Source organism: Camelina sativa, chromosome 3 (assembly GCF_030686135.1).
Source record: "Camelina sativa cultivar CO46 ecotype springtype chromosome 3, ASM3068613v1".
Classification (NCBI taxonomy): domain Eukaryota; kingdom Viridiplantae; phylum Streptophyta; class Magnoliopsida; order Brassicales; family Brassicaceae; genus Camelina; species Camelina sativa.
In genome coordinates, this window is record NC_141882.1 from 29102951 (window position 1) to 29116307 (window position 13357).

The 13357-nt window shown below is 36.6% G+C and overlaps 3 protein-coding genes and 1 non-coding gene across 7 annotated transcripts; 2 read left to right on the plus strand and 2 right to left on the minus strand.

Moving 5' to 3' along the window:
- Positions 1-121: 121 nt before the first annotated feature.
- LOC104778158 (uncharacterized) lies at positions 122-1265 on the minus strand. Its single transcript, XM_010502534.3, has 2 exons — positions 927-1265; positions 122-734 (listed from the first exon to the last, which is right to left on the minus strand). The coding sequence occupies exons 1-2, from the start codon at positions 1225-1227 to the stop codon at positions 217-219; spliced, it is 819 nt and encodes a 272-aa protein (XP_010500836.2). The 5' UTR covers positions 1228-1265; the 3' UTR covers positions 122-216.
- Positions 1266-1861: 596 nt separating this feature from the next.
- TRNAR-UCG (transfer RNA arginine (anticodon UCG)) lies at positions 1862-1935 on the minus strand. Its single transcript has one exon. It is a non-coding gene; the product is annotated as a tRNA-Arg (tRNA).
- A 571-nt stretch (positions 1936-2506) lies between these two features.
- LOC104778159 (coatomer subunit beta'-2) lies at positions 2507-9452 on the plus strand. 3 transcript variants are annotated; one of them, XR_015594580.1, is made up of 25 exons: positions 2507-2718; positions 3182-3202; positions 3301-3362; positions 3454-3508; positions 3654-3690; positions 3803-4128; positions 4230-4361; positions 4453-4601; positions 4776-4844; positions 5058-5208; positions 5303-5368; positions 5577-5765; positions 5896-6036; positions 6179-6253; positions 6348-6524; positions 6611-6702; positions 6787-6903; positions 7120-7234; positions 7328-7399; positions 7622-7818; positions 7905-7998; positions 8087-8193; positions 8314-8443; positions 8543-8781; positions 9001-9452. XR_015594580.1 is itself a non-coding variant. In XM_087507017.1 (25 exons), exons 1-24 carry the CDS (start codon positions 2716-2718, stop codon positions 8729-8731), a joined length of 2766 nt encoding a protein of 921 aa, XP_087363143.1. In that variant the 5' UTR covers positions 2507-2715; the 3' UTR covers positions 8732-8761; positions 9001-9452. The 3 variants fall into 3 exon arrangements, 2 of the variants coding, with proteins under 2 accessions (XP_087363143.1, XP_087363144.1); XM_087507017.1 differs by having other exon boundaries at positions 8543-8761; XM_087507018.1 differs by having other exon boundaries at positions 8543-8699.
- Positions 9453-9600: 148 nt separating this feature from the next.
- On the plus strand, positions 9601-11807 carry LOC109132301 (uncharacterized). 2 transcript variants are annotated; one of them, XM_019243962.2, is made up of 7 exons: positions 9601-9796; positions 9873-10050; positions 10239-10306; positions 10529-10681; positions 10811-10921; positions 11083-11149; positions 11305-11807. In XM_019243962.2, exons 2-7 carry the CDS (start codon positions 9927-9929, stop codon positions 11589-11591), a joined length of 810 nt encoding a protein of 269 aa, XP_019099507.2. In that variant the 5' UTR covers positions 9601-9796; positions 9873-9926; the 3' UTR covers positions 11592-11807. The 2 variants fall into 2 exon arrangements, with proteins under 2 accessions (XP_019099507.2, XP_019099506.2); XM_019243961.2 differs by having other exon boundaries at positions 9659-9796; positions 9889-10050.
- Positions 11808-13357: the final 1550 nt, after the last annotated feature.

A 13357-nucleotide genomic window follows, 5' to 3' on the forward strand; every position in this document is an offset into this window, starting at 1 on the left:
GATACATAAAGCTAAAAAGCAGTAATCATTACCTTTGTTACAAAATAATTGAGACGTTCCCGTCTGAAATCATATAGGGCAAGAAAAAACTAAAAAAAAAAAGAAGAAATACTCCAAGAAATTGGAAAAAAATATTAGTTTTATTTTCCATAAAGAAAGTGACAATATCAAAATTGTGAATATGAAGGAAAACTTTAGAAAACAGAAAAAAAAAACTTAGAGAATAGAGTCTCCACAAATAACAACAACCATATAAAGACTACAATCTATGAACATTCCACGAAGAGCTTGATACACAACAACTCCTCTTTCTAGAAGCTTCTCTGCATCAGACCAGTTTTCACCATTTTTACTCTTTCCTTCATCTTCCATCTCATGGCCCAATCCTCCTCCAGATGCTTCCACGGTCAGATGAGACATTACAATAGCACAGTCTGTAAGAATCAGCAGCCAAAGAGGTCTCAGAGTCAAGACACTGCCTGAGCTTATAATGTTCAATCTCGGGAGTAGAATCACAAACGCAGCTATCGCGAGAGAGCTCAAACTCCGAGTTCTTTCTGAGCTTATGATGCTAGCGTTAAGTTTCTTGGAGCTGAAGAAACTCCTAGGTCGTTGATTCTGACTCTTTACTGATCTCGTTGCTTCTTCTGGTTTTGCAATTGGTTCACTTTTTGAGGGTTTGTTAAGAGCACTCGACGAAAGTTTTGGTTCTTCTGATCTTTCCTTTACTTCCTCTGCTTTCATACGTAGCAAAGACAATAATAAACTATTAACAAATTCAAGTCTCGATGGTTTCACACGCAAAAGTGTGTTAATAGGTATGTTAATATTTTTCAACATGCATAAATTTTTATCATACGAAGAATGTTAAACGAAAGAGAAGATATATATATATATATATAGTTTTAGCTTATTTGTGTACGTACCTTTGAAATGGTACTTAAGAGATGGGCTTTCTTGGATAAGATGATGCGCAGATTGAGTTTGTGGCATGAAACTAGATTCGCTGTATGTGCGGTTGTGAGAAGATGACGATGAGGAAGAAGACGACGGTGATGAAGGATCAAAGTTATGTATTTGGCCTGTGATTAACGCCAAACGATCTGATCCTCGTTCCATAATTTTTCTTCTCCTTTCTTCTCTGTCCATCACCATTTTTACTAACAAGAAGAATGTTTTTTGAAAAACAATGGAGAAATTGATAGGAATTTTTTTATGCTTCATCATAACCTTTTAAACCTCCAAAATTAGGTTTTTCTTAAAATAGAAAGAGAGGCTAATGAATAGTTCACTATGTTTAAATTTAGAATGTATAGAACCCTATATTCAAAAAATATGTATATTGACCAATGGTTGGTTACTCACCTAATTTTTTTTATTAGCTGTTATTTTTTTCATACCTTTTTTTATTTTGGTTATTACACAAATTCACCCTTTATCAAATAAGGTGAGGACAAAAAAAAAAAAAAAAAAAAAAAGGTGAAAACAGAGAGATTTGTGCTACTCTCTTCTACTCACGAACCCCATACTTGGTAGCGGAGTGGTGCACAAACGGACCCAAGTGCAAACTGGAGAGAGCAACAGTCCCCCAAAACCTACCCGATTTTGGAATACCATGGACCGTCTTGAATGTCATAATTCAGACCCCTTGTTGTGAAGGTCCGATACTTGTTTGATCAAAATTCAGCATTAACTAATTCCTCCTATTTGGTATAGATTCCCATCACTCTAATCATGATTTATCCTTTTCATATATTTTTCTAAAATAAATGGTTTGTAATTTTGTAAAAGAAATTTAAAAAATCATAAGAAAGTCGCAAGATCAAATTAATAACAGAGAAAAAAGTGTAAGAAAAGAAAACGACCACAGTGGGAGTCGAACCCACGACCTTCTGATCCGAAGTCAGACGCGCTAATCCACTGCGCTATGCGGTCATATTTGTTATGACACTACTAATATAAATTATTTACCTTACAATAATTGACTACTGAACACTTGATGAGTCTTGGGTATTCAGATTGGTAATTTTAGTAATTTGCTGTTCTTTGGTTTACTAATGGTTATTTCAAACGTCTCCAATGGTACATCTAGCTAGAGTCGGAGTTTACTAAAGTGGATGCTCATCTCTCAATAGTCAATAAAAGCAAAAAAATGGAAAATGTTTATTTTTCTTAGTTTAGACTTTAGAGTAGTAACCTTTTGAGCTTCATTGATGATTTAAGAGTAACCTTTTTGGGTCTCACGCAATTGCTTCAAGAGTCAAGACCCAAGGTTTACTATACTTTTACATATGAAGCAAAAGTAGCAACAACAATCTGAGAGCTTTGGAAACTATATCTGCTCAGTAGTACGTTGACGCAGTTAGTAAATCGCAAATTCTATAAATTTTTCTACACATCATTACACACAGTTGCCAAGACTAGTGGAAATAGGGCGCAAAGCAAGAGATTTCATAACTTTGGGCATAGGTCTTTTAGTAATGGGCTTTTAAAAGGCCCAAAATGCAGTGGCAATTTCGTAAAATTCTCACTAAGTCGTTCTTAAGCAAATTTTTTTTTTTTTTTTTTTTTTTTTTTTTTCTGATTTTAAGTTATTTTCATCATCAGACCGAGCGAGCTAAACGTCGTTGGTTCTTCGATCTGCCGATTTGCAGATTTAAGCGATAATACGAGATCCGAAGGCTACACAAGCCTTCCTCCGCTTAATCTATAATCATGGTGAGTATTGCGAATCTTTCCTCTATTTTGTTTTTTTGCTTTTGTTTTCCAGATCTCGAGTGAATCTGTTTACGATTTCGATCTCGATTTCGTACATTTTTCTTCTATGGTTAACCGTAATTTGAGTGAGACCTGTTGAATCTCAGATCGTGTGCTTTTTTCTTCGATTTGTCTAATCTGATTCGATTTTTTATTTTTTTTAATCCCGATGGCGTGAAATCGAGTGTAATCTCTTGACATTTGTTTTGTGGAATTGAATAATGATCATTGGGTGTTGCATTTTTTAAGAAGATCTGGAGCTTTTTTGGGGTTTATGCTATGAACTGTTCTGTATATCTTTGTTTGGTTAAAGTTCCTTATGAAGGATTTTGGTAAAATTTGTTGTTTAGAGTGTTTAATTTTTATCCTCTTATTTGTTTTGTTGAGTACTGACTACTGGTTTCTTTCTTTTGGGTTGAATCAGCCTCTCAGACTCGAGATCAAGGTATTGTTTCGATTTCCATATAGGTTTTGATTTCATACATTCACTCTGGTTTTTTTTTATCCCGTTGTGTTGATAATTTGTTGTTTTTATTGCATCAGAGAAAATTAGCTCAAAGGTCCGAGAGAGTAAAATCTGTGGATCTGCATCCTACAGAACCATGGTAATTTCTAGCTTTGATTGCGATCACTTACTTAGTTTTGTACCTTTATTTTATGCTACTAACGAGAATGGGGGAAAACATTGTCTCGCAGGATTCTTGCAAGTTTGTATTCTGGAACCTTGTGTATTTGGAACTACCAGACACAGGTGGGTGAATAATTTTGATTTTCTTTATCTGTTTCCTTATACACGTGTACTACAGGGAACAATTTGTGAAATGGAATGACCAAAGGTTTCGCAGTGTGTTTTAATGATTATTGGAATTTCGTCTAATTTGTGTCTTGCTTGATAGGTGATGGCGAAATCCTTTGAGGTGACCGAATTACCAGGTATACAGCTTGCTTTCTTTTTGCGTCTTTAGTCATAATGTTTTTATTGTTGTATGTACTTAGTAATCGTGTTTAGTTTGTTAATTATTCTGATTTCTGTATGACTTTGCAGTTCGTTCGGCCAAGTTTATAGCGCGAAAGCAATGGGTTGTGGCAGGAGCTGATGATATGTATATCCGTGTATACAACTACAATACCATGGACAAGGTTAAAGTGTTTGAGGCTCATTCAGACTACATTAGGTGTGTGGCTGTTCATCCGACCCTTCCATATGTGCTGTCATCTTCTGATGATATGCTCATAAAGCTTTGGGACTGGGAAAAGGGTTGGGCTTGCACTCAGATATTCGAGGGACACTCGCACTATGTGATGCAAGTCACATTTAATCCAAAAGACACCAACACTTTTGCCAGTGCATCACTTGATCGTACCATAAAGGTACTGAAATGGTCTAACCTTGGAACTTGAGTATGGTTTAGCCCGCGTAGGGTTTTGAAAGTGATTGCTCATTCTATGCTTACATGCGTGTTCATCTTCAGATTTGGAATCTTGGTTCCCCAGACCCAAATTTTACATTGGATGCCCATCAGAAAGGAGTCAATTGTGTAGATTATTTCACCGGTGGTGATAAGCCCTATTTAATTACCGGCTCTGATGATCACACTGCTAAGGTCTGCATCTGTATAATACTCTTTAGATGATACATTTCTACTGGGCAGTACGTGCTTTCAGTTTATTTACTTGTTATATTTCGGGAGTCAGGTCTGGGACTATCAGACAAAAAGTTGTGTCCAGACCCTGGAAGGGCACACACACAATGTATCTGCAGTATGTTTCCATCCAGAACTTCCAATTATAATCACTGGTTCTGAAGATGGCACCGTTCGCATTTGGCATGCAACTACATACAGGTATTATAATATTAACAGTTTTTTTGTTGGAGATATTATTAGTAAATGCTTCTTGTATGCCTAGCTAAACCATCTTCTCCTGGGCTTAATTCTAGTTCAGTTTTTTACCATTACCAATATCTTCTATCATTCCATTTGTAATCCCAATTTCCTAATGTCTAACTTTTCTTGCAGGCTAGAGAACACTTTGAATTACGGCCTCGAGAGAGTTTGGGCAATTGGTTATATTAAAAGTTCACGCCGGTGAGTTATTGGATTTTGGCTCCCTCCTCTTTTTAAAAATTCGATGCTTGTCAGAACTGTTATCCAGGAGTAGATGTTCTGTCTCAGTTGATATTGAACACCATTCATTGAACTTTGAGGATTTGTGAAAATTAGGATTCTTAGACTTGTTAGAATCGATGTTGAGAGAATTATCTTTAGAGACCTCACCTTGTCCACACTTTCGTTTCACAGGGTTGTAATTGGATATGATGAAGGAACCATCATGGTTAAACTTGGACGAGAAATTCCTGTTGCTAGCATGGACAATACCGGAAAAATCATATGGGCTAAGCATAATGAAATTCAAACTGCAAACATCAAAAGTATTGGTGCAGATTACGAGGTACAAGCCATATTTGCAACTCTTATACTGTGGCATAGGATGCTCTATGTGTTTATTTTCTTGCCTGATGGTATGTTTTTGTTTTCTATCTTAGGTAACTGATGGAGAGAGGTTGCCATTGAGTGTTAAAGAGTTGGGGACCTGTGATCTTTATCCACAAGTGAGTGTTACTAATTACTACAGTACTTGGTCCAATGATTTTATGATGTTTTGGCTTATTATATAGTTCATTTGGGCAAAACATTATCTGCATAGCTGGTATGATTGGCAAGTGCCTTTAAATTGTGGGTATCACTAAGCTGTGTCTTCAGAATATATATCTACTCTCAGTTGATCTGTCTCTCATATGTGGGTACTTTGACTCTCAGAGCTTGAAGCACAACCCTAATGGGAGGTTCGTCGTGGTCTGTGGTGACGGGGAGTATATTATCTACACGGCTTTGGCTTGGAGAAATAGGTCATTTGGTTCTGGACTGGAATTCGTTTGGTCGTCCGAGGGGGAGTGTGCAGTTAGAGAAAGCTCATCAAAGATTAAATTATTTAGCAAAAATTTCCAGGTTCGTAAACCTCCTTCTGTCTGATCTAAGCCGTTCTGTTAAAGCATGTCTCTATTGTCGTTGGAAGTATTATTTCTGTCACGGAGATAGCTATATTTGCATCTGGCTCATTCAGAAAATACATTTTCAGGAAAAGAGGAGTATCCGCCCTACTTTTTCAGCTGAGAAGATCTTTGGAGGAACCTTGTTAGCTATGTGTTCAAGTGATTTCATCTGCTTTTATGATTGGGCTGAATGTAGGCTGATTCAACGTATTGACGTCACTGTAAAGGTACTCCAGTTAACTTGTCTCAGTTTGTTGTAGGAAGTTTACTTCAAGACATATTTGGAATAGTGGAAACTAATATCATTACTTTCAGTTGTCCTCGTTCGTTTCTTCTCTAATTCATAGTGTTGCCACATAACGTCTGCAGAATCTATATTGGGCTGACAGTGGTGATATGGTAGCCATTGCTAGTGACACATCATTCTACATCTTGAAATACAACGTGAGAATTCTTTCCAACAAACACTCTTATGCTGTGAATTTCTATATGTGATTATGGATTGTCCGAGTGCTTACATGGTGATCCTGTTATACAGCGCGACCTAGTTTCCTCACATTTTGATAGCGGAAGATCTACTGAGGAAGAAGGTGTTGAGGATGCTTTTGAGGTTCTCCATGAAAATGATGAGCGTGTTAGGACGGGTATATGGGTTGGTGACTGTTTCATTTACAACAACTCTTCCTGGAAGCTTAACTACTGTGTTGGAGGCGAGGTATTGTGCATATATGTTTTGTTGCTCGGATTTGAAAGTTGTTATCAACTAGAATCTAAGGATGGTTGTTAACATCCTAATACTAGGTAACCACAATGTATCATTTGGACCGCCCAATGTATTTGTTGGGATATCTTGCGAATCAAAGTCGGGTGTTCTTGGTAGACAAAGAATTCAAGTAAGTGCCTAGATTTGTGTGTATATTTTATTCAGATTGTTCTAGAAGTGTCTGATGTCTGTTCCCCTACTTTTGTGGATGCAGTGTTATAGGATACACCTTGCTACTAAGCCTGATTGAGTACAAGACTCTTGTGATGCGGGGTGATTTAGACAAAGCCAATGAAATCTTACCGACAATTCCTAAAGATCAGCATAACAGGTATTTGATAACTTGGTTATATCTAAACTTATGCGTGCTTGTGATTCATTCTTTATCGCACTTATTTCTTGTTATGTGATGTCTTAGGTAAGATTTCAAATAGCGGAAATATGCTGTGCATCTTACTCTAATGTATAACATAGTTGCACCCTATCAGTGGGTGTTTTCGTTGACAGATTCTCTTTATTTATTTTCGGATTATTTTCCTCTTGTTAGTGTTGCTCATTTCTTGGAGTCACGGGGAATGATTGAAGATGCTCTGGAAATTGCAACAGATCCTGACTACAGATTTGAGTTGGCCATACAACTGGGTAGACTTGAAATTGCACAGGTGATATATGTGTTGTGGTTAACATACTTTTTTATTTCTTGTATAGTGGCAATATTTAAACGTGTTTTTTTTTTCTTAAATTTATACCTGTAGGAAATCGCCGTAGAAGTACAGAGTGAATCTAAGTGGAAGCAATTAGGAGAATTAGCCATGTCCTCTGGAAAGGTATTTATTTATCTTTGCATTTCGTCCTAATGTTTTGCAGTGATAAGAGAGACAAAAATACGTTTCCAGTATATGATATATCATTTGATTTACATTATGATTCTGAGGTTTCATTCAGAATTGTGGGAGCAACAAGAAAAATCTATGTTTCTCGTCTCCTGGATTCGTCTCTGGTGTGGGGATTTCCAACTAACTCTTTGCGTTTGTATGTCATCATGACAGCTACAAATGGCAGAGGAATGCATGAAGTATGCGATGGATTTGAGTGGTTTGTTACTGCTTTATTCTTCTCTGGGAGATGCTGAAGGTGTGACAAAACTTGCAACACTTGCTAAAGAACAAGGGAAGAACAATGTCGCCTTTCTTTGTCTATTCATGCTGGGTAAACTGGAAGATTGTTTGCAGTTATTGGTGGAGAGGTAATACATTAGCAGTCACTTGGGAGTTTGAAAAATTAAATTCATGCACCTTTGGTTATTTGTGTGACGATATTTTCTTTCTCCAGTAACCGGATACCAGAAGCTGCTCTGATGGCACGATCATATCTTCCAAGCAAAGTTTCTGAGATAGTAGCTCTTTGGAGGAAAGATCTCAGCAAGGTTCGTTTCAAATCTTTCTAGTTTATAGTGTATTGTGGTCAACTCAAGGAGACATTGTGGGCTTAAGTTGCCTTGCACTTGAATGCAGGTTAATTCGAAAGCAGCAGAATCTTTGGCTGATCCTGAGGAGTACCCAAATCTCTTTGAAGATTGGCAAGTTGCTCTTTCTGTCGAAGGTAGAGCTGTAGAGACAAGGTAAAATATCTTTTGCTTACGTGTGCTTTTCTCCTACCGCATCCTTGCAAGGCGAACTCCACATGATATAGAATGCGAGATTGTTAGACGTCTCTTAAATCGTCTGTTCTTCATTTACAGGGGAGTTTACACAGGTGCAGAAAATTATCCTAGCCATGCTGATAAATCTTCCATGACCCTTGTGGAAGCCTTCAGAAACTTGCAAGTTGAGGAAGAGGAATCACTTGAAAATGGAGACATCGAACACGAGGTGACCCATTTTCCTTTCAAATTAACCGACTCATTACATCTATTGTTAGTTATCCTGCGTATTTAGTAAGCAACAACTGCTCTTTTTTTTTCTTATCAGGAGGTAGTAGCAGAAGAAAATGGAAATGAACTAAGGAATGAGGAGGATGTAGAGGAGCATCATGAAGAAAAAGAAGCAGAAGAAGAAGGAATTGTTGACGGAGACTCTACGGATGGAGCTGTACTTGTTAACGGAAGTGAGGCTGACGAAGAGTGGGGTACGAATAATGAAGGAAACCCATCAGCCTAATAGCAAGTCGGTCAAGGCCAATGTTGAAAAGTCTGAAAATTTTGTCTCTGGTGATTAATTTGATTCCTCGAAATGCCGCCTTCTAAAATCTTTTTTCCGTTGATTGTGTGTCTGGTTTTTTTAAGTCATTGCATTTCATAGCAACCCTTAGGAAACATAACAGCAATGTCTGCTTCATCTTCTTGTAAGCTTACAATGTCTTGGGAGTTATTGGTTATTTGATGCTGTTTTCACTTATGTGGATCGTTTGGTTTCTTTTGTTTTTGCAGTGCTTACACCGCGTCAGTAGAGTTTACAGTTTATGGGAATGGCGATTGTTCCAGGAACAGTGGAGAGGTGAGAGAACTTTCATTCTTTTTCCTTTTCTTACTGAGGATTCAAAGGCCAAATCCGAGCAGCCTGGAAACACATTTTGATACCATTTTGTAATAAAAGTAAGAATTTCTTAAGAAAATTAAAATCCGAGCGGGACTCAGTTCTTTGCTGGAGGATTTAGATGAAAAGAGAGAGGCTGGTGAGTTAAAAGGAGGTGTGGTTGTTCCTTTTTGTGTCTTTGCACTCATAGCGAAATTTATTATCATATGGTTTTGTTTTGTTTTTACAAATACTACTTAGATTTCGTCCGATTGTTTTTTTTTTTTTTTTTTAATCCTTTTATCTGGCCTGTAACATGATTTGTTTAATTTTTATGGTTGCATATGTAATTCTTTTGAAGCCTTAATCGTCTTTTTAGATATCGTGAAAAAAATTATTTATTTTCATTTTGCATACAATTGAATTTTTGAAGTGTAAATTCCTTGAATTTGGTCGAGGTCCTCGAGGATGATGCCTAATATTCCTATGGATTATGCCTCATTTTAGTGAAAATTATATCAAAGTCAACACAAATTTTTACCAAAAAAAAAAAAAAAAAAAAATCAACAACAACAAATGTCGAATAAAAAGTAAAATATCGAGAGATGAATGTAATTCGATGTTCTTCTTCTTCTTCTATTAAACCTCTACAGCCTCTCTATTCGTCTCTGACCACTTCACTTCGGCGTCTCTGCTACTGATCCTTCTCGGGTAAGTCCTTCCCATTTCATCTCCTCGCAAACCTTAAAAACCGCCGTTGAGCCAATCGTTTCATTCTGATTCATAGCCCTTCGCGTTCACAGAAGAAGCATATACTGCTAGGGTTTAGGGTTGATTAATAATGGCGGGTTGGCAGAGGAATCTACAGATTGTTGCTCGTCAAGTTGGTAGAAGAGTGAAGAACTGTCACATTTCTACGGCCAATTACTCTTCGACACGGAATTTGGAATCCCCTTCCTCACAAGGTGGTGAAATGTTATAACATTTGCAGCTTTTGAGTATTTGGGTTTCGAAATTGTTAAATCATTTCCGAATCTATTATGTTCTTATTGGATGTTTCAATTGGCTGGTGTTATCTTTAGTATTATAGTCTTTGTGTGTTTGAGTTAAGTGGGTGATGATTAATTTTTCGAGTTTTTTGCTGGTGAACTAGGTTATTTGCAGAGTCTCTTGAGACCGACCTATTCCTCAAGACCACTGTACTATCATTCACAACAACTGGTAATGCTTCTGAGTCGATGTTTCTTATTGAGACTGGATTTTCTTGTTTCCTCGTTGAGAAATTTACTTACGTAATTTGTTAGTGGGTGGGATAGGGGAAGTGAGATATGTGCTAGTGGAATAACTACATGTGTTACGTATGCATCTGTAGAGAACTTAGGGGAGCTGTACTTTTGGGTTTGCTGTTTCCTTCTTCTCTGATCTCAAGTTCTATGTTTTCAGGGAATCTCTACCTCAAGACAATTGCAGGCGGGTGAAGAGCCTGTATCATCACCTTTGTCATCCCCAGCTCTGTTGGGTAGTGGAAAGGAGGAAGAGCAGAAGATTATTCCAAAGCGTCAGAAAGTTCAGGCTGTCCTCAAGTCCATAAAACAGGTCTCTTCTCTAACTCCTAGAACAGTGTTACTTTTCAGATGATCTGCTCCATTTCATTTAATATGTTTACATCTTGATCTTGTTATATGCGCCTATATATAATGTGCCCAACCTTGCTTGTTGTTTCAGAGTCCTAAGAAGGTCAACCTGGTTGCAGCATTAGTTCGTGGCATGCGTGTTGAAGATGCTTTGCTCCAATTGCAGGTCACGGTCAAACGGGCTTCACAAACTGTGTACCGGGTAATCTCTGAGTTTCGAGTTTAAAAACAAATCACTTTTGGAGTGTCTGGTCTACTAATCCTCTCCAGGCATTTGATACATTTCCTCCTCTAGTGACACTTAACATGCAACTTATTCTCTTAATACAATGCTTCAAGGAGTTAATATACATTATAATGCAGGTTATACACGCTGCCCGGGCAAATGCTACTCATAACCATGGACTAGATCCTGCTCGTCTCCTTGTTGGTATGTACTACTGATATTGGGATCTGCGACTTCCTTGTTTTGTATTAAAGAACAGAACAGGATATGGCAGAATGTTTGCCGATTTGTACTTTAAAGAAGGAAATATGCTATGCCAAAACGATGTATTTCATCTAAGCTTTTGATATGTGATGCAGCTGAAGCGTTTGTTGGGAAGGGACTATTTGGGAAGAAGGTAGCTTACCATGCAAAAGGAAGAAGCGGGATTATATCAGTACCCCGGTGTCGCCTAACAGTCATAGTTAGAGAGACGACTGCAGAGGAAGAAGCTGAGATTGCAAGGCTCAAAGTTCACAATTTTAAGAAGAAAACCAAACGGCAGAGACAGCTTGTACCTTTCAAGCTCATCGAGACAACTCCAATCTGGAACCGCAGAGGTACAAAAGCCAATTATCGGTCCTCAGAGTTGGTACCGTCTCAGTAGTATCGTTGTTCCGGCAACAACTATAACCAGAGCTTCTCTTTTATGTTACTTTCTTATTTGCTTTGGTTTTGATATTTGCTTGCATTCAATAAACATGTTGTTAGAGAGGAACCAAAGCTCACTTAAACAGAGAGCTGTCTCCGTTTTGTTTTTTTTCTTGGGAGTCTCTTAATTGTTGTTTTTGTGGAAACAAAGTTAAATTCTCTTTTCCCAGTCTTTGCAAGTCGTTTGTTCGTTGATCAGAGTAACACTTTAACCAAATGTGCACACAAACCGAGTTACGTTCCAACAGATGAGTTATGCCATTGAGAGGGAACACAGTTTGTTTTTCCCATCGACAACAGATATATAACTACCCAAGACCTCAACTTCTCGGAACCCCTTGTTGGATTGCTACCAAGAGAATAAAACGAAGATCAAGCTTAGCTTAGACACGAGGGACTCAAGATTCACACAGTTCAATAGTCTTTGGAAGTAATAAATCAGGATATCTCCTCTTACATTGCTGATTAGAGTATGAAATCACAAACAGAAAGATATCTAGTATGTTAAAGATTCTCAAGAAAAAAGAAAATTCTCTATTTTAAAGTTGTGCCAATATTTGAAATTATTTTATTTTTATATTTTGATAGAAAATTTTAAGTAATACTTGAAATTTTTGAACATAGGAGTATGTATAATTGTTTGTCAAAAAAAAAAAAAAAAGGAGTATATGTAATTGAATATTTTTTTTCTCCGAATTTGAGCGAGGATGATGTCTAATAAACAACTTAATGTTTAAGTTTCAGTATAAATTATTTGAATTAAAGAAAACTATAATCTTTTAATTATAACAAATAAAATTATATGTAATAATAAAAAAAGAAATTATTTATATTAACATTTTTGAAGTACATTTTGTGTTATGCCCTTGAAGTTTAACTTATTTTATTTGTTTTTTTTGCAACATTAACCCCTCTAGATTTTCCTAAAATAACATTTCTACTTAATTAATCCCTACAGATTTTCCTAGTCGAATTAACTCAATTAATGGAACTATAGGAATGATTCAAATTTATTAATGCTTATTGCCATACACAACATGACACCACCATTTAAGAGATCAAGAATAAATGCTCGAAACTTATTTAATACATTTTTATGATATGTTTAATGTAAATCGATCCACTTTGAGAAATAAAAGATTACAACCTCAAAGATTATTATGACGTAGATAACGTCCTTAAACACGAGAACCAAAATTAAGGAAATCACATTTTAGCAAATATATAACTTTGTAAGCAAGAAATACATTTATTTCTGTACATATCTCCTTTAGAAACTAAATATAGTTCTGCAATATTCTCACAACTCCATTAGACATACAGAAAAATCTCGTGTTTATTGCTAAGGATCGTTTGACACCTTGCTCAGCAATCATTTATTCAATTATAAATATCAACTTCAAAAGAGAAACACAACACCCACAACCAAAACCTACATCTGCATAGCTAAACACAAGATGATAAACCTTTTGCATTAATTCAAAATTGCCATATATATTTTTAGATTTTTTGCTTGCTTACCAATATATTCTCGATCTCATATCACATCTAATTTTACCATCTTCAAAGGACTATATAAATAACGTCTCAATAGCAATACAAAAATGCATCAATTCATACACTTGAAGTAACCTTCCCGGTTGAGACACTTGATTTTGTTTTGGCGATAAACAAGTACACATTTATTCCTTTATTAATTTATTGGTACAAAATTTTTATGCT

What these genes read in the sequence shown, in the direction of transcription:
- LOC104778158 (XM_010502534.3), bottom strand. Translation starts at nt 1,227, where the DNA reads ATGATGAAGCATAAAAAAATTCCTATCAATTTCTCCATTGTTTTTCAA. An exon ending in TCTTAAGTACCATTTCAAAG is followed by an intron (nt 735 to 926) that starts GTACGTACACAA and finishes GTATGAAAGCAG; the next exon opens with AGGAAGTAAAGGAAAGATCA.
- LOC104778159 (XM_087507017.1), top strand. An exon ending in TGGCATGCAACTACATACAG is followed by an intron (nt 4,602 to 4,775) that starts GTATTATAATAT and finishes CTTTTCTTGCAG; the next exon opens with GCTAGAGAACACTTTGAATT. An exon ending in TATATTAAAAGTTCACGCCG is followed by an intron (nt 4,845 to 5,057) that starts GTGAGTTATTGG and finishes TTCGTTTCACAG; the next exon opens with GGTTGTAATTGGATATGATG.
- LOC109132301 (XM_019243962.2), top strand. Translation starts at nt 9,927, where the DNA reads ATGGCGGGTTGGCAGAGGAATCTACAGATTGTTGCTCGTCAAGTTGGT. An exon ending in GGAATCCCCTTCCTCACAAG is followed by an intron (nt 10,051 to 10,238) that starts GTGGTGAAATGT and finishes CTGGTGAACTAG; the next exon opens with GTTATTTGCAGAGTCTCTTG. An exon ending in CTTCACAAACTGTGTACCGG is followed by an intron (nt 10,922 to 11,082) that starts GTAATCTCTGAG and finishes ATTATAATGCAG; the next exon opens with GTTATACACGCTGCCCGGGC.